Source organism: Xenopus laevis, chromosome 3L (genome assembly GCF_017654675.1).
Source record: "Xenopus laevis strain J_2021 chromosome 3L, Xenopus_laevis_v10.1, whole genome shotgun sequence".
Lineage (NCBI taxonomy): Eukaryota > Metazoa > Chordata > Amphibia > Anura > Pipidae > Xenopus > Xenopus laevis.
Genome location: NC_054375.1, coordinates 82954717 through 82977785, shown reverse-complemented (window position 1 = coordinate 82977785; position 23069 = coordinate 82954717). Strand labels below are relative to the sequence as shown.

Here is a 23069-nt window from a genome sequence, read left to right as displayed (position 1 = left end):
TTGCCTTAAAAGATATTTTTCTATTCAAAGTTCCCTGGTGCTTCTAATTACTACTTTGACTTGATCACCCAGTTCCTGACTTTCCTGCTTGGGTTTGACTATGCTGAGAGCTACCTGTCCTGACTTTTGCCATCTGGCCTTGACAGCATATTCAGGCTATGGACCCCACCGAGGAAGCTCTGTCTGACTTGGAAAAAAACCTTAAGCAACATAGCTACTCATATGGAAGCCTTTAAAGCTCAGCAGGCTCTCATAGGGCAAGTTCTTGAAGCCTTCTCTCTCGGATGTCTACTGCTTATCCAGTGTCTGGAAGTCCTCCTGCCACTGTTTCTCCACTTCTTACCACTATAACAATGGCCAAAGAGCCCTGCAATTTTAAAATTGTCAGGTAATTTGAGACGAACAGAAGAAGGATTGATTATTTCAGTAATAGGATATGGACCAATAAACCTGGGCCCCAACTTGAGTGAAGGAACCTTAAGTTTGATATTTTTTGATATTTGGGTGCTTCCCTACGAGACATATTAACTGCACTTTTTTGAGTGGCCGTAGCTGCAGAAAGGGAATCGTAAACCCCAGACCAAATCTTGGCAAATTGTTTAACAGAAGAATTAACAGATGGTACAGAGGACAATGAACCAGAAAAAGAAAATGCTTTTGGATGTAAACCGTTAACAATAAAAAACAGAGATTGACCAGTAGAAGAATGAGTTGCATTATTATAAGCAAATTCTGCCCAAGGTAATAGTTCAGCCCATGAGGATTGGTTGTCAGAAACATAACACCTTAAGAATTGTTCAAGGGATTGATTAACCCTCTCAGTTTGACTATTGGTTTGTGGGTGATATGCGGTAGAGAATGACAAATCAATCCCAACCAAAGAGCAAAATGCTCGCCAAAACAAACTGTACCCCTCTGTCAGAAACAATATTGACTGGAAAACCATGTAATTTGAAAATATTGGAAATAAATAATTAAGTCTTAGCAGATGGGAGGTGTGGGAGGGAAATAAAATGACAAATTTTGCTCAACCTATGCACCACCACCCAAATCACTGTTTTCCCTTGAGATGGAGGGAGGTCAACCACAAAATCCATAGACAGATGGGACCAGGGTCTGTCAGGAATAGGCAATGAATGGCCTTAGCAATCCCTGTGACAGGTTTCTAGAGGACTTTGACCTTTGACATACAGGACAAGAATTAACAAAATTTTTGACATCTTGTTTACATGAAGGCCACCACACATTACAAGACAATAAAGACAAGGTCTTAGAAATACCAGGATGACCCGCCATTTTAGAATTATGAGCCTCACCCAGAACCTGTTCCCTTAAGTCCTCAGGTATAATAATTTTCACATCGTCAGAAAGACCTACCCGGAATTGGCTACAGAGAGCCATGTCGTTCCAACCAGTTTCTACAGCCCACCGGCGAAACTCAGTGCAATAAACCTCTGCATCCCATTTTCCCTGGCGTAATTTACGAATCGCGGTATCGGCAGAAGAAGCACGATCCGGGTGATCGTAAAGTATCGTCATACAGTTGAAGAAGGTTTCTAGACAAAAACGGGCAGGGTCAGAGGAGGATAATCTTAGGGCCCAAATTTGTGAGTCACCCTGTGACAGGGTCGTTACAAACCTCACTTTTTCCTCACCAGTAGTGAAGGATTGAAGGAAAAAGCTAAGGTATAATTTGCATGCCTCCTGGAAGACAAAAAATTTTGTTCTATCCCCATTACATTTTTTTGGAAAATAAATTTTAGGTTTGTGGGTTTTATTACCAATAGCTGCGGAAGGACCCTCTTTGGCGGCAACAGGAGGTTGAACGGCATCTGTTGCGAAGCTTCAAACCTGCACCCTGAATCCAGAACCAATGCTAAGCACCCTGTTCTCGGCTCTTGCTTCTGCCTAAAACAGCCACCTTTCACCTCGGGAGGAGCCCTTGGCTAATCGGATGCCGCCAGGTCTTATTAAGAGAGGTGCCAAGCTAAGGGTTCTGGACAAGCAAAGGGGCACGACAGTAAAGCAAAGTCTTTTGGGCAGAAGGTTGCAGTAGAAGGAGTAAACAGAAGGCGTAGTCAGATCAGGCCAGATTGGGGAAGGCAGAGTACAAGCGGAGTCAGGCAGGCAAAGGTCAGATCAGGAGATCAATCAGTAGGGGTACAGATACAGAAGAGTCAAATACCAGGCTGGGGTCAGGATACAGAAGGCAGAATTGTCAAAACAGGCAGGGGTCACAACAGGAATCAAGTACCAAACAGGATTTAAATCACCTAGGCACCAGGAACTTCACAAGGAATAAACCTATAACAGGCAAATATCCACAGACTGAATAGCCCCTTAATACATATGAATTTCGCGCCATTGCACGCTGCCGTTATGACGTTTATAAAAAGAGGAGACGCGTGGCGTGTGCGCCCTAAGGCCCCAGGACTTCAGAGTAGTGGCAGCGTGGCGGGTATCATTAATGAGGAATGCAGATAGAGAATAAAAAGGGCTTATGAATCGGTATATATTTGAAAAGTGGAGTAGGACAGCCAGGAGATGACGTTACAATGGGGGATGTCTGTGGGTAAGAGCAGAATGGATGGAGGAACAAGATTTTGGTAACCCATAAGAATGATGGAGGAAGGTTGAGGCATGACATCACTCAGAGGAGGGGCCATGATGAAATCACAGGGACAGGGACCTGTCAGGAAAAAGTAAGAGATGCATTAACTAAAATGGCAGGCAGGAGGGAGGCGTATGAATGTTGTAGTCAGGACCTGTCAGCACAAAGTAAGGGTGCTAAGATTTAATTTTAAACAATGCAAAGGGAGGAAAGGGAAGGACTTTTCATAGATGTCCTAAAATAGTTTATTTCCATCCTCTCATGGATGGTATGTGTGTATCCTATGAGTAGTAGCATCGTGTGTCTCTGGTTTTGTGATGACACACTTTTGCAGAGAAGGGACAGATCCAGCAGATGGTGCTGTCGATCTTCCACATAATTTGCAAAGACCCAGAAACGGAAGGAACACATGAAGAAGGAAAGGCTGCTGTGGGGGAATATGGTAAGTAGTTAGGGTGGGGGTTTAGGCTGCCTTTGATTTGCTGTGAAGGCTGTTGTGGTTGATATTTGTAGTGCTTTGTGGTTGCATCAGTATGTAAGGGGCTGTTCGACTGAGAAAAATTATAGCAATGTGTCAGTAGTCTTGTTAATAATTAGGTGCTCTCTGATGACAAAACAAAACAGACCAACATATACATACACAAAAGCATTCTACAGGTGAAACCTGAGAGTGGGGGGCAAAGGTAGGAGGGTGGCGTTGTTACATATGTGCTTCTGCTTGTATGGTGCAATATATATTATAAATATGCTCTATATAGAATAGGAGTTTTGTAATAGAGCTATTGAATGACTTCAGTTGCAAAACAGCAGCTGCTTTTCTGTAGAAAGTAATGGAAGATATTTCAATATGTGAGTGGTTTTAAATAAAATCAAAAGGAACAGCTGATTTCTTGTAAGAGGAAGAGCCGGCAAACATCATCAGCATCCTGTGAAGAGCCACTGCTAGCTCTAGGTGGCACTCTAAAAGCATAGACCCCAATTCAGCATGAAAGATAGTGCCTGCTATAGTTCAGTACTTGAAGTTTAACTAAGTAAAATAATTTAGTCCAAGACTTCTCATAGAAGAATTAAAAGATAAAGCAATAAAAAACTAAATAAAAAGAACAAAGGCAAACTTGCTAAGTGTGCTTTTCTGAGGACTTTTAAAATTTACATTTATCATCTGTTTTCAATAGTTTCTGAGATATTGGTGTTTTAGACTGAAAACAAGGCTTTTTAGTGCCACAACTCTCTATGTCAGCACCCTTAACTGCCTATTACTTACTGCCTATGTACTTCCTGTATAGTCAGTTAATTCTAGGGTTGCTTATTCTTTGTTGAGCTAAATCCTAGTATTAACTCAAAAATTGTAGAAAAAAAGTAGAAAATCAAATGATATTGCAAAAGTGCCCAAGGTAGCACTCTGATTAAGTCTATTTAGATCCGCATTAACTATAAAGAAGTTACATGCGTTTTGTTTTGCTTAAATAAGATGGTAAGTCTAAATCACTGGGGGAGGGGTACAAAATGCTAGTTACTAGCCTGATAAAGAGGTTTTTTTTTTTATCAAGATTGTTTGATACTATTGTAATATATGTGTATAAGCACAGCAATTGAATGTAAGAAGCAGTTATATTACTGATCACTTATTAGATTAGATAATAGTTGCTCCAATAGAGACACAAATATAAATAAGTTGCATCAATGGGATTGCAATGAATAACATCAGAGCTGAGAGTTGTGCCACTGCAGACACAGGTACTTTTGGCTGATTGCTAAAGTGTATGACACATCTCTTGAGGAAGTGGGATCAGAAGCCCAAAACATGTAAGGTACAGTGGCCTTACTACAGGAGCTCCTTTTATTGGACTATCTTCATAATTGAGATGTTGGATCTGTGGATAGATTGGTGACATTTTTTACCAACTGGAATTGTGGGTAGCTGCTTGAGATTTACTTTTTGAATGTTACTAAAAAAAAAATAGGGTTACACTATTTTTGCTCTATTTTTTCTTTAATATGTTTATTCACCTCTTACTATACTATTCGCCTCAAACTATACTATACATCTTGTCTTGGCATGTCCCTTCACTAGCCACTGGTGCTGCCCCCCATAGTCAAAGCAAATGTGCTCCTGTTTGAGCACATGCTCATTTATTATGTGTATGTGCACAAGAGCTGGAGGGACAAGCCAGCCAGGTTGCCTTGGGTGCCTGGATGGCATGGCCCGGCACTGAGACAGTGTGTGAGTAATGAATCCAAAGGGGGGTGTCATCCCTTTCCATATTGCTCATTTGATATCACTGCATGATACAGACATGAATAGTTTTCTGTTTTTACTTTTGATGCCTGTTTGATTGACTAATTAAGAAAAAAATCATTCTAGTGGTAGTTGTAATTCATCTTTGACTTTAACAATTTCATTGATTCTGCCAATATACCTTTTTGTCAGCAAAGGGAAGTGCACAGTAGCATTCTAAATATGTAATCAAATGATTAATCAGTGTGGTTGAAGCTTCCTTCCTGCTACTCACAGCACTTCCTCTGTAACTGGAAGAAAATGTGAGAGAAAAAGCAGAACAGCTAGATGTGACACTATCCTAATAGCCAGCAGTACAGGCACAGCATTGTCTGCAAATTTTAAACAAATGATTCTTCAGCAGCATCAGTTTTCCGGAATAAACAGGTAATTACTTTTATTTCATCTTAAAACATCTGGTTTCTGTGTCTGGGACCTTTTTTTTTGTAAATGATCATCTTTTGCCCTTTTAGCTCAAGGAGCTACTAAAACCTAGATTTCTTATTATTAAAACAACAGGCAACAAAAGTATGCCCTATTCATTATACTCACGTTAAAAAGGAGGGTATACTGCCCCTTTAATTCAACAAATTCTGAAACACATGTATACCTAGGGAATTAGTGCAAGTATGGCAAATGTGAATATACATCTTGCTCAGATAAAAAATGTGCTGGTTTTTATTACAGCTATATTCAGTGTTCGTAGCCAGACTTATCTATTTAGTAGCATAAGGCTTTATTTGTATTTTCTAGCTGTGTCATATAACTCCAGCTAATATGATTTCTTCCCACAGTCCGACAACACAATAGAAGTTAGTTAGTATTACTATTTTAATTAAAATGAACGTTATCTGTTTTTGTGGTTTAGGAAAATGAGATGTAAAATTATGTTTCGTTGGAACAGATGAGAAAACAGTTAAAGGACAATAAAGCACTGTTCTGTGTTTTCATCTCTTTTGACAAAGAGGCCTAAACTAGTTTTCATTTTTGCTCATTATTCATTTTTTGTAATACTCCATACTCTATATTGGATGGGAAGGAACCAATGAAGTATCTCTTTGGTCATCATATGAATAAAGATGCCTTGTTTCATCTTGGTCTTAAAGGGATCCTGTCATCGGAAAACATGTTTTTTTCAAAACACATCAGCTAATAGTGCTACTCCAGCAGAATTCTGCACTGAATCCATTTCTCAAAAGAGCAAACAGATTTTTTTATATTCAATTTTGAAATCTGACATGGGGCTAGACATTTTGTCAATTTCCCAGCTGCCCCCAGTCATGTGACTTGTGCCTGCACTTTAGGAGAGAAATGCTTTCTGGCAGGCTGCTGTTTTTCCTTCTCAATGTAACTGAATGTGTCTCAGTGGGACATGGGTTTTTACTATTGAGTGCTGTTCTTAGATCTACCAGGCAGCTGTTATCTTGTGTTAGGGAGCTGCTATCTGGTTACCTTCCCATTGTTCTTTTGTTTGGCTGCTGGGGGAAAGGGGGAGGGGGGTGATATCACTCTAATTTGCAGTACAGCAGTAAAGAGTGATTGAAGTTTATCAGAGCACAAGTCACATGACTTAGGGCAGCTGGGAAATTGACAATATGTCTAGCCCCATGTCAGATTTCAAAATTGAATATAAAAAAATCTGTTTGTTCTTTGCTGTTGCTGGAGCAGCACTATTAACTGATTAATTTTGAAAAAAAAATTTTTCCCATGACAGTATCCCTTTAACATTTCTGTATTCAAATGTTTTCACTATCCAATGATAGTTCTGTTTAGGTTAAAGGTGCAGTATACTCCCCTTTTCAACTTTATTTCAATGGATACGGTTTGTGCTGAAAATACTTTTGCAGGGCCCATGCCTTCTGGTAGGACTTAGGGGTCATGCTTTAGTTTAAAAACAAATAAAGGCATAGAATGTAGAGACAAAGACAGAAATTGTGGACAACACAGGCAAAAGTCTAATGCTATGGTTTCTAATGGGTGAAACAGGGTCAGAGGCCAAATATCAGGAACAGGTATAGGCAGGCAGTAGTCAGGACAGTTAGAAACAAGCCAGGTGTCAGTAACCATAATGATCAGATATAGAGTACACTGAGCAATGTAAGTAAGAACCACAAACAGCCATAGAACCTGGTCATGTAGGCTTTTTATTTTTACTGTATTGACAAAAACACCACATTCCAACGCAGTAATGTCACAGAGTATTCAAGACAACAGTCTTTTATAAACTGCAATGCCTAGATCATCATTTTTGTATTTTATAGTTGTCATTATTTTTATGAATATTATAGCTCAATTTACAAAGGTTGGAATAACTAAGTCATGCTTCCAATAAACTTGTTATAACCTTACACAGTAAGAATTTATTATATTTAGCATATTGTAGGAAAACATTCATCCTGGCCCAAAAATGGCAATTTGAAATTCAAAGTACTTCTGCCCCATCACCATCCTGTCACAGCAACCTCCCAACCAGCAGCCACAACCTCAATTCCACCTTTGCCTCTTGCCTGAACTACTCCCGCTCTTTTGCAGAACTCAATGCAAGACAGGGTTGTTGTGAGTTGCTGTATAGTAATTTTTCTTCTAATTGTGCTCACTAGCTGCAGCTCCCTAGTATGCCTCCCCAGTTCTAGCACTGACACCACTTAACAGAAGTGGTTTGCACTTCTGTGGATTCATGTAAGTATTAGAATAAAATTTATACACAGAGGTTTGCCAGTGATCAGTATTCTGATTGCTGGATCAGTAGTGATCACACATGAGCTTCTAGATTTTCTTAAATTTGAGCAGCAGGGAATCTTAATGTATTTCTAAGATAGCTGTTTTTAATTAAGGATGATATAAGTATCTTGGATTGCCTCCGTTTATAAAAAAGGTCATTTTAACAAGGTTTTAATTTAAGTAATATTTTATGTATTATTTTTCTTTTCTGTTTTTAGCTTTCATCTGGCATGGAGCTGGACAATTATGAACAGCCAGTTGTATTAAGAGATGAAAACCACCGCAGAAGAAGAAAAATGAGGCCACATTCTGCAGCTTCCAGCGTAATTTCCATGGAGCTAATTCCAATAGAGTTTAGTCTCCCCACGAGTAACAGGTGTAGTAAAGTGCAGGAAACAATGCTGCTTGAAGTTGCTGGCAATTGCAGTGTTGAGCAAATGAAAGCACAGGTCTGGATGCATGCTATCGAAAAAAGCCACAACTGCGATTTTTACCAGATGCTTACTCCAGACCAATTTCTGCTGCGGTATCAAAAGAAAGGACAGTGGTATGAAATATATGACAAACACCAAGTAATACAAACACTAGACTGTATAATGTACTGGAAAGTTTTACAAAAAACTGTAGGAAAGATTCATATTGTGCAGAAAGAAAAAACCTCAGAAGAAATGATAGAATATCAGAAAACATTAAATTATTTGATTGGATATGATGTTACGGATGTAAGCAATGTCTATGATGATGAGTTAGAATTTACTCGTCGTCGATTAGTGACGCCACGAATGATTGAACTGTCCAGGAGAGATGCTAGGTTATATTCCATGGACCCATGGGTGACTTCCAAACCACTTCCTGAATATTTGTGTCAAAGAATTACATCCAATAGCATTTTTATCATCATACACAAAGGAATGACAACCCACACAATCAGAGTTTCTATTGATGATACACCAGATGCAATATTGCATAGTTTCTTTACAAAGATGGCAAAGAAAAAGTCATTGTTGGAGATTTCTGAGGAGAACAGTGAACTTGATTTTGTTTGTTCTAAGAGTTTGTGGCAGAGATGAATATATTATTGGAAATGCACCAATTAAAGATTTTCACTGGATAAGGCAGTGCATTAAAAATGGTCAGGAGATACACCTTGTTCTGGACAAGCCTCCTGATGCATCAAAGGATGATGTCCAGAAAGAGGAGTGGCCTTTGGTTGATGACTGCACAGGTGTCACAGGGTACCATGAGCAGCTAACAATTGAAGGCAAGGACCACGAAAAGATTTTTACTATATCACTTTGGGACTGCAACCGGAAGTTTAGAGTAAAAATAATTGGGATTGACATACCTGTTCTGCCAAAAAATACTGAGCTTATCGTTTTTGTGGAAGGGAACATTCAGCATGGCCAACAAGTCCTTTCACAGAGGAGAACTATGTGCAAGCCTTTTAATGAAGAAGTTCTGTGGAATTCATGGCTTGAATTTGATATAAAAATCAAAGATTTACCAAAAGGAGCTCTTTTAAATTTACAAATATTTTGTGGTAAAGCACCAACTGTCTCGAATAAATCTACTGTTCTGTCACCAGAGTCTGCCACTTCAGACTCCAAATGCAAAAACCAGTTACTTTACTATGTTAATCTGTTGTTAATTGACCACAGGTTTTTATTAAGACAGGGAGAGTATGTCCTTCACATGTGGAAAATTCCAGGTAAAGGAGAAGAACAAGGAAGCATTAATGCTGATAAACTTACATCTGCAACTAATCCTGACAAAGAAACATCTATGGCCATTTCTATTATTATAGTTCAGAAACTAGAAAGTTTGCAAGATGATGATGTACTGCATTATCTTTTACAGCTGGTACAGGTAGGGCCTAGTTTTGCATAACTGATACAGCACTTCTTTTTTGTGAGTATTTGTTTGCATGAGCAGAAAGTACATTTACATTGCCTCACAAATGTATGACAATGAATCCTTGTTCTCCTTTTTCATTCTTACTTCCTGCATATCTGTTTCATAGTATTATGTTAAAAGTGAAACACACTACATAATTAATGTATTCATTCTTGCAAGAGATTGTATATTTCATAAAACTAATGTTCTGTGCAAGTTTTGTCCAAATCAACAAAACACCAAGGGGTCCACTTAAGATTGCTCATGCTTTTGCTTTTGGCGCCAAAGTTTTTCTTCATTCCACAAGCCTGTTTGGGTAAAATGAGGAGGATTACCAAGGTTTGTTATGCACAAACCCCAACATGATTAGTAAACTCACATAGCATTTCCTTAAAGATTGCTTGTTTACCTCTTTATCTGCGTTCTGGGAGCTAATATCACCCTATTTAGACATTATTATAACAAGTTATTATTATTGTTAACTTGTAATTTTTATTACATTTATAAAGCACCAATATGTTCTGAAGTTATGTTAGGAACTGTAGTCTCAGCAACAGGTTTCGGTGTCAATGGGGGTTCCTAACAAGTTGGCACCGTAATTCTACCTTTTGTCCTAATATAGGGACATGGGAATAATCCTATTCTTAGCATGTTTTCCCACTGGCAATTTTACTGGCATTTTACCTATTGAGAGAGAAACAAGGGGCATTTTGTTTTGTGTGCCATTGCCCTTATACGCTACCTGTAGTTGTACACTTTGTGTGCCATATTTTCACTATTTTTTCTATTTTACCATAAATTTCTATGTCTACATAGGGCCTATTAGTGGTATAGTGCAAACGTGGACCACTTTTCTTAAATATTGGTTCTGTATTCTGTCTTATTTAGTGAAAGTCCCATTTCAACAAGATAAGACTGATAAAATGTTATGTTTCATTTGAATCTCATCTTCAGATATTAATGGAGCTCCCAGTTGAAAATAATATATATCTCTGAATCTCTTTGCTAGACTTTAGAAATGGTTATGGAGATCACTATTTCAGTAGTTTATTTAAACAGTAGTCTATTTTAACTAAGTTATTTAACTGAACCTTTTTAGATGTTTGCTGGATGTATAAATAGAATACTGTTATATGTTGTAATTCTAAACGAAGAATATAAATGAAATAATAATTTTATTACAAACAGACACCCACAGTGAATTAACAAAGAAGGACTAAATGTCAAAACGTTTGGTAGTGTAAATGCAAGCAAGGCAAGTGAAAGGGTTCCCTGCCTGTGGCAGGCTCACTTTATTTAGGAAACACTAGTAGGGAGAGTGGATTGCTAGTGGTAAGTGGGCTTTATGAGACAACTTCATCCAGTGCATCAGTAAGAAACTAAGGAATTGGGTGGCTTATTTAGTCTCAAAAATTATGAAAATTTGAAAGAATGTATGTTTTCCCATTTCTTGGAACATTTTGAAAAGCCTTGTTTCTTCTTTTTAAGGCTGTAAAGTTTGAACCATATCATGACAGTGCTTTATCCAGATTCCTTTTAAAGCGTGCATTACAAGTAAGATATTGTCATCTTAAGATATCATCATTACATAGACATTATTATTAATCACTTCTATTTGCAATATTTATATAAACAAGACTATGTTTAAAGATTAATTAAAGATTAATTTGTCTTTCTTTTTCTCATGTTGCGACATAAAGAAGATGATACTTAGCTACTATATATTTTTCTTATTAACTTCTCTTCTGTGAAGGTTTATTGTACAATTAGGTACACTGCAAGCGTTTTTAAAACCACAGTGCCAAACTCTGTGAACCGTTTCAGTGACTGCATTGGACCTCTGCAAGGCATATTAAACTGTGGACATGTTGTCAGTTCATGTCCAAAATACTAACAGGAACTTGCAGAGTGAAGCAAATTAGGATTCGGATTCGGTTCAGTATTCAGCCGAATCTTTCATGAAGGATTCGGCCGAATCCCAAATAGTGGATTCAGTGCATCCCTAGCAGCAACTGACTGCTTTTTATTTGTTTTATGTTATTAAGACCCTGTTTTAAGACCCACCCATAAGAATGATATCTGTCCTTGTTATTCCCTTCTGCAATAAGCTTTGTGTCCGTTCACTCCCTGCAGTGTATGCACAACTGCTGTGTACATTTAGATAAAGTCCCATGATTCATCTTAATTTCACCAAGACCAAGCGCCAGGGGTGCTTCGCCAATGAGGCGAGTTGAGGCTGTCGCCTCAGTCGGCAGTGCCCCACTAGGTACCAGGGGCAGCAAAAATGCTGCTCCTGGTACTTTAAGAGCGAATTTCCGGGGGAGGGGGGGCAGCAGCAACTGCTGCTGCCTCAGGCGGTGGAGGAGCCAGGATCGCCGCTGCCAAGCGCACCAATTGGAACTGCTTACTGCGGTAACCAAGGTGACCCACGAAGATAATGAAGAAAAAAACCATGATCATTCAGTCCTTATTGGAAACCATTGGTGTGTATTTCACTGCAGCTCCTGCCTGTTTCTTCTTGGATCTCGCTGCTTGCTATATTATTCTCCTTTACTGCGCCCACCTACTATCAGTTCAAGCTTTTTAGATGCGTTTGCGTCCAGCATTTAGTTTGCCAGCGCCAACTTTGATGACATCACTTTAAAGAACATGGTGGCAGTGAGTAAGAACATCTAGAGGCACATTTATCAAGATTCGAATTTCGAATTCATGTGAGTTTTTTTAAACTCCCCTAAACCCCCATAAATTTGAAATTCGTCTAGCCGAAATTTATAGGTCAAATTGAATTTGTTAAACTCGAATGAATATAAACGACCGGAAAACTCAAATCGAATTAGGTTGATAAAAACTCGATTTGAATTATAAAAACTCGAATTGAATTATAAAAACTCTTTTCGAGTTTTTTTTGTCATGAAGACTGCAAACATCACCAAATTGATCACTGGACCACTCCCATTGACTTATACAGTAAATCAGCAGGTTTTTGGTGACTATAAGTCAACTTAAAGTTCTTAAAGGGCCAGAGCATGATAAATCAAAACAACAAATTAAAACTCGAATTGAGTTTGGATAATGCACAATTGGAATTTCAGAGTTTTAACCAAAAAAAAAATCTAAAATTTGGATTCGAATTTTCTCTTCGACCCTTAATAAATCTGCCCCTAGCATTAACTTTGACCAGACACTTGAGACAGGCGCGTTTTCTGAAAAATTTAATTCAGCGACTAGGTTGAGCAAGGGGGCCCTCTATTAGATAAGCACAAAATCGTCAAAGGCCTTTCCTTGTCCTTTAAAGTGGATTGTGGATTTCCACCCAAAAACATTAATTATACATTAATTATAGACAAAAAAAGTAGAAAGGATCCACTTTTAATTCATGCAATAGAATTTGTGTTAAAAGAAAAACTTTAACAGGTAGTGACACCAGAAAGAAAACCTTTTTTACATGTATCATACAATTGACTTTGCTATTTATAATTTTACCAAAGTATTTGCCTGATACTTTTACATTACCTATCTGATCCCCCATGTTCCTCTATAAGGAGGCTGCCATATTTGTGCAACAGTAGTCTGTTAGCATTAGAAACTCTAACTGACAGGTTAAAAAAGGACAGCAGGTTGGCAAAACAGGTTTGGGAACTTCAGTTAACAATCACTTAAAAAAGCAGAACTTTCAGCAAAAAATTATCAACATGGCCTATAGGTAACTTTTTACATTAAGATTTTGAAGCGTAGTTTTAAAGTGTCAGTATCACTCTATTAAGGCTTAAATCACAAAGGCTGCTTCTCTGTGTGAAATGTTCCTCTTGTGCTTCTATAGGAAAGACATTAATCTTATCACATGTAGGAATATGCATATGCCAAACTACACTATTCTTTTCCACATTGATCCTCATTTCACTGCTTGCTACCTAATTAGCACTGTGGACTTTAAGGAGAACTAAACCCTAGAAATATGGCTAGAAATGTATTTTATACACTGAACTTACTACACCAGCCTTAAAAGGTTTGTTCACTTTTCAGTTCAGTTGCTTTCTGATTGTTCATCAGAAATAGACTTTTTTTCAATTGCTTTCCATCTTTTTATTTTTTTTTTTACCATTTATTCAAAATTGAAGTTTGCAGTTTAATGTTCCTATCTCTGGTATTTAAGTCTGGCAGCTCAGTAATCCAGGAGCAAATTCTGAACGGTAACAATTTTGTTACATGATTTGATACATTTCTCAGCAACATTTCTGGAGTATTAGCAACTATTGTATCAATTCTAACAGCTGCCTTTAATTAAACTCAGGGATTCTTCTCAACAGGGGCAAAGATAACAAATGTATCAACTAAGGGTGGTCATTGACGTAGAGATCCGCTCGGTTGGCGATGTCGACAAACAAGCGGATCTCTTCCCGATATTCCCACATTGAAGTGGGCGATATCAGGCAGATCCTATCGTGGCCCATCAGAAAAGAGGACAAAAGGGCGGTCGGATCACGGGACCTCATCAACGAAAAGATGCGGCCGTGATCCGACGGGATTTTCTAACCTGTCCGATCGGCATCTGCCCGACTTTCGGCCAGATATCAAAAAGGCCTGTTGGCAGCTTTTATCCCCCCGTGTATGGGGGCCTTAAGAAATGAGAAAAACATAAGAAGTTAAAATATTAATCTTTACAAGTCAATATTAGAAAAACCGTCACAATAATAAAAAGAGGAAGTAATTGGAAAAATATTTATTTCTGGGGAACTATCTAAAAACAACTGAATTGGAAAAAATGTTTGAAGGTTAACAGCACCATCTTTTTAACAGTAAAGATTCTGGCATTCACAATTGTCACAGGAGCTCCCGATCTTGGATTCTTTTAGAAGTGTCTGCAACACTCCCATGCTCAGTGTACACTGGGCAGCTGTTTTTAGAAGCTAAACATAGGGGATCAGCATTGGGGGAGGGAGATCATCGGCCTGGGGAACAGCCGGCAGGGTCCGTGTCTGGGCCAGTTCTGACCCCAATCTGAATTAATAACCAAATGCCTCGTATCATGACAGTTATATTCTATATACACAGTATATTGTGAATTAGTTCCTGAGATCAGATAACTGACAGCAGCACATGCAGTGAATCAGCAGAAAGAAGATGGTGTGCTACAGGGTAATTTTTGAAGGCACAGATCTTTACTGCTAAAGGGCTGTGAGCTGGTACAGAAGACCAAAACATAATGTACAACATTCATGCCCTACTTGTTTAGTTAAGTTTTAGTTCTCCTTTAAAAACACCTCTATGTGTAAAAGCAAGCTTTTATTCTTAAACAATACTTTATGCAGTAACAAGTTTGTGCCAATAGGAAAAAATATATCTGCATATAAGTGGTATTTTTATAACTTATTCCAATAACTCTGGAAACTTTCCTAACCCTAGAGATTTCAAGAGGAAACAACATTTGTTCTAACACATTTAATCCTATTTCTAGAGCAAACGGATTGGCCACTTTTTGTTCTGGTTTCTGAGAAGTGAGATTGCTCAGTCAATGCATTATCAGCAGAGGTTTGCTGTCATTCTTGAGGCCTATTTAAAAGGCTGCGGCAAGGCATTGCTGGATGATTTTACCAGGCAGGTTAAAATAACTGAGATCCTTCATAAAGTTACAATGGAGATCAAGTCAGTTTCTGCTGAGAAGTATGATGTAACATCACAAGGTATGGCAATTTTCTATTTATGATTACCCAATGGTACATACTACTAGAAAAGTATATTATTATGAAAATTGTTTATTTACATGAAGCAGGGCATTACAGATGAGCTGTTTTATGCAATATAATTTTATAGAGACCTACATTGTTTGGGGGGGTTATAGTTTTCCTTTAAATGCTCTCAGGTCCCAATACAGCAAAGGCTTTTCAACGTCTGGTTATCTTAAAGATAAAAAAAGACCTGTGATGTTTGATAAATCTGTTATATTTACTTATTCTCAGAGATTTTTTTTAATTATAAGTTGTCTTTGCCTCTTTTGCCATTCTTAGTCATTACACAGCTGCGTCAAAAGCTTGAGAAACTGCAAAATTCAAAACTTCCAGATAAGCTTCCTGATAGCTTCAGAGTGCCTTATGATCCTGGATTAAGAGCTGGATCCTTGGTGGTAAGTTATCCTTCACATCCCCAGTGTTATTATCACTCATTCTGCTTGATCAGTATTGGAAATAGCTTATAACGATTAATTTCTTTTCTTTTTAAATGGAATTATAATTTACAGTTTAATTAATTTTAACACATGTATTAGGACTGCACCAAATTCAGGTTTAGACTGAAATCCTAGCACTTTTAAGATAATTAGATTTCTGCCAAACTCTAGTCATGTGACTCTAAAGCTCAGTACAGCTGTGTACAATAAGTCTTTGTTCACAATTAAGGAAAAGTTTATTATTTTTTTAAAAATGTGAATATGCAAATTAGGCTCCCGGTATTATAATATGTATAATATGTCAGTATCTCATATGTGACACTATGTTTTTACCTTCAACGTCATTTTCTTTGATAAATAATAGGTTGAAAGGTGCAAAGTTATGGCCTCAAAGAAAAAGCCACTTTGGCTTGAATTTAAATGTTCAGACACAACAGCGTTATCGAATGAAACAATAGGAATAATATTTAAGCACGGAGATGACTTACGTCAAGATATGCTTATTTTACAGGTATATATGTTTAATTTAACATATAACATGATATAGATATGAAATGGAGTGATCATTAAGGACTATTTGCTTTTTTTTTTATCTAAAAAAAGTAAACATTTTGAAAGTTTTTTTTAATTATTTAGGTTTTGTTTAGCAGTTCTTCACTTTGGAATTTCAGCAGGAATTAGTTGACTAGGGGTCTAGTTTACCCTAGTAACTGGACATTGTTTTGAGTGAGAGATTGGAAGATGAATAGATGAGGTCCCAAACAGAAAGATATGCAAAACCACAATAAAATTGTAGCCTCAAAGCAGTAGTTTTTTGGAGTATTTTAGATTGCAGGATGGAAAAGCGTCAAAGGAGCAATGTGTATCATTTAAACAAAATGATAAAAAATGAAAATATATATAAATATATATAATTTGAAAAATTACTTCAGATGCATATTGAATGCATATTGGGCATCCAACTTTTGAGGAGGCATTACTATCTATGATATTTTCGTTTTCCTTCTATATTTTCCTTTTATCAAAGCAAATGTGGGAGATAATACTGTAAAGCAAATGTTTTTTAACATTTGTAAAGACTTTTCTTGTTTTAAAGTGAAAAATTCCACACATGCTTGCATCAAAATGCACTCTTTGCACTTCTGTATAGCTGGACTATAGTGCCGCAGCCTTCCTCTTGGCTCTGGTCCAGAATTGAGCACGGTTGTACCTATTGATGCAGGCCACTGTGAGTCCAGGGTTTTCACAATGGTCTGCATCAATTGCCATAGCACAGAATCAGGAGCATATGTTGCTTTCACACCAAACTTCAGTAATTTAATTATTATTTTTATTTTTTCAATCTAAATTCTGCTGTCATTTAGCACATAGCATGAAATGTCAAAATATCTGTGCTAATATTGTTATATATCACTAATTTGTGTTGTTTTCCATAGATTCTTCGCATCATGGGTTCTATATGGGAAGCTGAATCACTGGACCTGTGCTTACTGCCATATGGCTGCATTTCCACCGGAAACAAAATAGGTACGTGGTTGATTACTCGATTGTGTTGTAGCATTAATAAAGTGCTTCAGAAAAAAAAAAAAAAAAAAAATATATATATATATAAATATATATATATATATATATATATATATATATATATATATATATATACAGTATATATATATATATATATATATATATATATATATATATATATATATATATATATATATATATATATATCATCCAAAGTAAATGAGTGCACACTGGGAACCTATCGGCAGTTTAGTTTAAAAGCATAATTTTATTTAAATAATTAAAAAACAGGCCTGTTTTTTAATTATTTAAATAAAATTATGCTTTTAAACTAAACTGCCGATAGGTTCCCAGTGTGCACTCATTTACTTTGGATGATATTGATTATGCGGATTCTGAGTAGCACCTGGGTTGCTTGCTAAATACAGTGGAGTGCGGATAACCAACGTTTTTCTATATATATATATATATATATATAATATACACATACATATGTGGTTTGACATGGAAATATTTTGGGGCATTTTGATCTATTTCAGCACATCTAATGCTTGCTCTGTATCTGTAGGAATGATAGAAATAGTAAAGGATGCCACCACCATTGCACAAATACAGCAGAGTACAGTCGGTAACACAGGAGCCTTTAAAGATGAAGTTCTGAGTCAGTGGTTGAAAGAAAAATGTCCAATTGAGGAAAAGGTACATTGCTTTCTGTTCCCATCTCACTACTTAAAAGTGTGGAAAAGATGATGTTACATGACCAGCAATAAGTGCCAGTTTTGCTTCTGAAGATAACCATACTGGAAATGTAATATGTTATATCACATCCAAAGATTATAATGTAACCAACATTGTTTAGATTTTGGTCATTTGTATTGGATATGTAGACTAATGATGTGCGGCTGGCCCGATACCTGCGAGTCAGGCAGGTTCAGGTCAACTTCAGCACTCCATTTGCGGGTCAAGGGCGGGTCGAGGGCGTGTCGAGCTCTTCTGCCATAACTTTACACTACTAGCTTCCTGCTTCTGTTTTTATAGGCGCACGCTCGCCATGCCACTTTTGTGATGTAATCGGCAGGTGTGGACAGGCTCGGGTCAAAAAAACTGCGACCCGCACATCACTAATGTAGACTTAATATGTATGATGCTTATAGATAGGTTTTTCATTTGACAAGTGTGTATGATCTGATTTCATATGTTTCAGTAGGTTAAACAAGAAAGTACAACACATATAACAGCTTTAGTTTAATTTCAACACAGCTTTAACTAAAAAATATTCATGACCATACCGAATAAAAGTATGAAAAATCAATTCACTCTGTTTTAAAACAGCTCCTTCAAGTTATGGACACTTACTTATCAGTGATTACTGCAAAATATAGGAAAATCTTTAAAACTGAGGGCGTTAATTCTACCTCAACAAAGTACTGCATTAGGAACAATCTCTGTAAAGTACTGCAATGTGTCAGCAGTATATGTAAGGAGTTGGGGCCTGGTATAAATGCAGTGTTGCTGCTATGTTTTCAGAAAAGATGGTGACAGAAAGAGGCAGGTCATAGGCACACAGTACAACAGTGACACCCTTGACACCTTAAGTATCATGGAGGTTGCAGTTCACAGCAGCTATATTTCTGGTTTTTAACTATGGATGGGTAATTGCCTTCTTTAGGTTACCTTTTAAATAGTATCAGCAACTGCACAAATACCATATGCACTCTTCTCATGCGTATATTATGTTCCCTAATAGTTCAGTGCAGCCGCGGAGAGATTTGTTTTTTCCTGTGCTGGATACTGCGTTGCAACGTTTGTGCTTGGAATTGGAGACAGACATAATGACAATATAATGGTAACTGAGTCAGGTAAGCCACTCTGAAACAAATTTAGAAATTATTGAATAGCACTATATCAGTAGAAAGTAGCAGCACTGACATTAGTGTGCACAGCTATTACGTAAATCTTAACAGACTGTATCATTTTGTGTACCAACACAAAATCCACTTAAATAATTAATCAGTTATAAAATATGTAAGATTTTATAATGGACCTTTGATGTGGGAAATAGAAAATGGGTTGAAACAAAACAGACAATGCTCTCTCTGGAATGGCAAAATGTATTTCTCCAAAAACAGTCAAACTAAAGTCTTTTACTCTCTATTATATGAGATGTAACTTGGACCAGTAACAGGAAATCCAGAGATAAGCCTTAAAAAAAGCATAAAAAATGTAGTAACACATAAGATATCTATCAAAACAGGATGTTTTAACAATGTTGACCCATTCAAATTGTTTGTATGAAATTATTATTTGTTATTAAGCGATTTTTATACAATTTGGAATTTACATGCATATATTATTCCTAAGGGGCACATTTACTAAGCTCGAGTGAAGGATTAGAATAAAAAATACTTTGAATTTCGAAGTATTTTTTTGGCTACTTCGACCATTGAATTGGCTACTTTGACCTTCGACTACGACTTCGAATCGAACGATTCGAACAAAAAATCGTTTGACTATTTGACCATTCGATAGTCTATGTACTGTCTCTTTAAAAAAAACTTCGACCACCTACTTCGCCACCTAAAACCTACCGATCACCAATGTTAGCCTATGGGGAAGGTCCCCATAGGCTTTCCTAGCAATTTCTGATCGAAGGAAATTCGTTCGATCGATGGATTAAAATCCTTCGAATTGTTCGATTCGAAGGATTTAATTGTTCGATGTAACGATTTTTCCTTCGAATTGCAGTAAATCCTTCGACTTCGATATTCGAAGTTGAAGGATTTATTTCGATGGTCGAATATCGAGGGTTAATTAACCCTCGATATTCGACCCATAGTAAATGTGCCCCTAACAGTTTATTAGTGTGCTTAAAGTGATTAAATGAATATATTTTTTTAATTATAGTGATTGCATATTAAAGTATAAGAGAGTCAATGATAGGGCTCATTGAGCTACTGGGAAGCATGAAAAGGAAGAAATGAAACCAATTCATTTTTCAACATGCATTTTAGAGAAATGGTAAAAAATTTAAAATTTGTTGCTGTTGCTGTTGAGACCTACTCATTACAAAATAGGTATATAATTGTTGCACTAAATGTATGTACAAGGCAAATAAAATAAAATAGTATATATGGCTTTTACTCTCTCTCTTTAGGCAACCTGTTCCACATAGATTTTGGTCATATTCTTGGTAACTACAAAAGTTTTCTTGGAATTAACAAGGAGAGGGTGCCCTTTGTGTTAACACCTGATTTTCTTTATGTAATGGGAACATCAGGAAAGAAGACAAGTCAATATTTTAATAAATTTCAGGTATGTGTATAACAAACAGCCACAGTAAAAATGTACAAACAGTTAATTTATAATGTATTTTAGAGTTCATCTTAATTTCTTTAAGGGGTCCTCCACCCAAAAACTGCATTATGCACAGTGAAATAAAATCTCATTCTAAACAACTCATACATTAACCTTTTAAATGCCACAGATCGTAGAATCTACGTTCTGTGGCAAAGGTACTTGAAATGCCACAGAACGTAGATTCTACGTTCTGCAGCATTTCCCTCCCTGCAGAAAGCGGTGCGCATTTAAAAGCTGCGCACCGCTTCTGTTACGCTCAGAACCCCCTAGGCAACGAGCAAATAAGGTTATACTTACCGATCCGGTAAGCGATCGGTTTTGGGCAGCCAATAGGAGCAGTGGAGACGCAAGGAGCACAGTGATGACGTCTCCACTGCTCCCCCCATAAATTACACCCGGAAAGCGCCGCCCCTTCCACTCCTGCTGCGCATCTGCTACAGTTGGAGCCCCCCTGCTGCCATTCTGCTGGTTTCCTGCCGAGTTGGTCGCTTTGATTGCCTGGATTCGACTGAGTGAGCTCAACTACACCTCTCTACACCCTTTATTTCTGTTTATTTCTGTTTATAACTGTCTAAAAAAAATTTTTTTTCTTTTTTTTTTTTTTTCTTCTCTCTTTGGCCTTAGTACACTTTTGCACTAAAACACACTTACAGGCAACTTTGCCAAGCACACACTCACACTCACACTCACACTCACACTTACTCTTACTTTTTTCTCTATACTTTTTTTCTTTACTTTTTTTTCTTTGCTTTCTTTAGTAGTTTTTCTTTATTTGTTGTTCAAACTATATTTCTGATCTTGTATTACAATTATTTGATTGCTTTTTACTGTTTTTTGCCATTTTATCATTGGTTTGTGTTTTTTATTGCTCTTATTGGTTTATTTCCCCTTTGCATTGTTCTTTACTGCTGGTTTAGTTCCCCTTTGCATTGTTCTTTACTACTGGTTTCCCTTTGCCGTAATACTGGTGGATCTATAGTTCAGACTACCGATTTCACCCCAAAAACTTAATTTTTATTGCTTTTGGTGATTTTATTAGTTTATTCTTTGCATTGTTCTTTACTGCTGGTTTCCCCTTTGCATTGTCCTTTACTGCTGATTTAGTTCCCTAGAAAAGTTTCCCTTTGCAGTGACGCTGGTGGATCTATAGTCCAGACCACTGATTTCACTCCAATAACTGTTCATTTTCATTGCTTTTGGTGATTTTTTTAGTTTATTCTTTGCATTGGTCTTTACTGCTGGTTTCCCCTTTGCATTGTCCTTTACTGCTGATTTAGTTCCCTAGAAAAGTTTCCCTTTGCAGTGACGCTGGTGGATCTATAGTCCAGACCACTGATTTCACTCCAATAACAGCAATTTTCATTGCTTTTGGTGATTTTTTTAGTTTATTCTTTGCATTGTCCTTTACTGCTGATTTAGTTCCCTAGAAAAGTTTCCCTTTGCAGTGACGCTGGTGGATCTATAGTTCTGACCACCAGTTTCACTCCAATAACAGTAATTTTGCTGCATCTTGTTGATTATATTCAGTTTTTCCCTTGCATTTTTTACTACTTGCTTAGCTCCCCAAAAAAGGTTTTCTTTGCAGGGACACTAGTGCATCTAGGACCCTTGACCACTGATTTCAGTGCAATCGTTGTTGTTTTATTGCTTTGGGTAGTGTTATTGCATTTTAGTGATTGTATTCAAGAGTTTTCTTTGCACTGTTCTTTATTGCTTGTTTAGTGCCCCTAAAAAACGTTCCCTTTGCTGTGACTTAGTTTTAGTGGTCTTATTCTGCTTGATTCAGCTGATTGTCCCAGAAATTTGCTGGCTTGTGTTTTTTTGTTTTGTTCTGGTGGTTTATATTAGCAGGGGTTAATTCTTGGTCATCTTGCTGGCTTGGTTTTTTTTTTTTATTCTGGTTGTTTATATTAGCAGGGGTTAATTCTTGGTCATCTTGCTGGCTTGGTTTTTTTTTTATTCTGGTTGTTTATATTAGCAGGGGTTAATTCTTGGTCATCTTGCTGGCTTGGTTTTTTTTTTTTTTGTTCTGGTTGTTTATATTGGGAGGGGTTAACTTTTGGTCATCTTGCTAGCTTGTGTTTTTTTTTTTTTTGTTCTGTTTGTTTGTATTAGCAGTGCTTGGTCATATTTTGCTGGCTTTTTATTATTCTCATATTTCAAGTAGGAGCTGTCTTGCTTTCTCATTTGTTTGACTGCCTATTGATTCATAGTTTTGCAATTGTCTGTATATTTCTGGCACAATGGCCAAACGGTTTTATACCGCTGAGGAAGCGGCTAGGTTTTGCATGGACTCCAGCTCAGAGGAATTCAGCGATTCAGATTCTGAGTATGTCCCATCTGATGCCTCTACTGAGGAATCAGAGGTAGGTGATAGCAGCACTATTAGCGCAGAGGCTAGTAGTGGCGGCACACTTACTGCTGACGAGTCAGAGGCTGGTGGCAGTGTGCCAGATGCACCCATGGAGGTTGAAGAGGGTGAGGGTAGTGGTGATGCAGCAGTTGGAGCGCCTGTGTGGGGG

At 37.3% G+C, this 23069-nt stretch overlaps 1 protein-coding gene across 1 annotated transcript; it reads left to right on the top strand.

The window, feature by feature from the left end:
* Positions 1 to 2020: 2020 nt before the first annotated feature.
* On the top strand, positions 2021 to 21254 carry LOC108711184 (phosphatidylinositol 4,5-bisphosphate 3-kinase catalytic subunit gamma isoform-like). Its single transcript, XM_041586521.1, is given in 11 exon segments — positions 2021 to 3053; positions 7829 to 8650; positions 8652 to 9476; positions 10992 to 11057; positions 14959 to 15184; positions 15509 to 15624; positions 16031 to 16177; positions 17103 to 17193; positions 17759 to 17889; positions 18938 to 19049; positions 20345 to 21254. Coding segments are annotated over 11 exon segments (2739 nt in total). The 5' UTR covers positions 2021 to 3020; the 3' UTR covers positions 20515 to 21254.
* The last annotated feature ends 1815 nt before the right edge of the window (positions 21255 to 23069 follow it).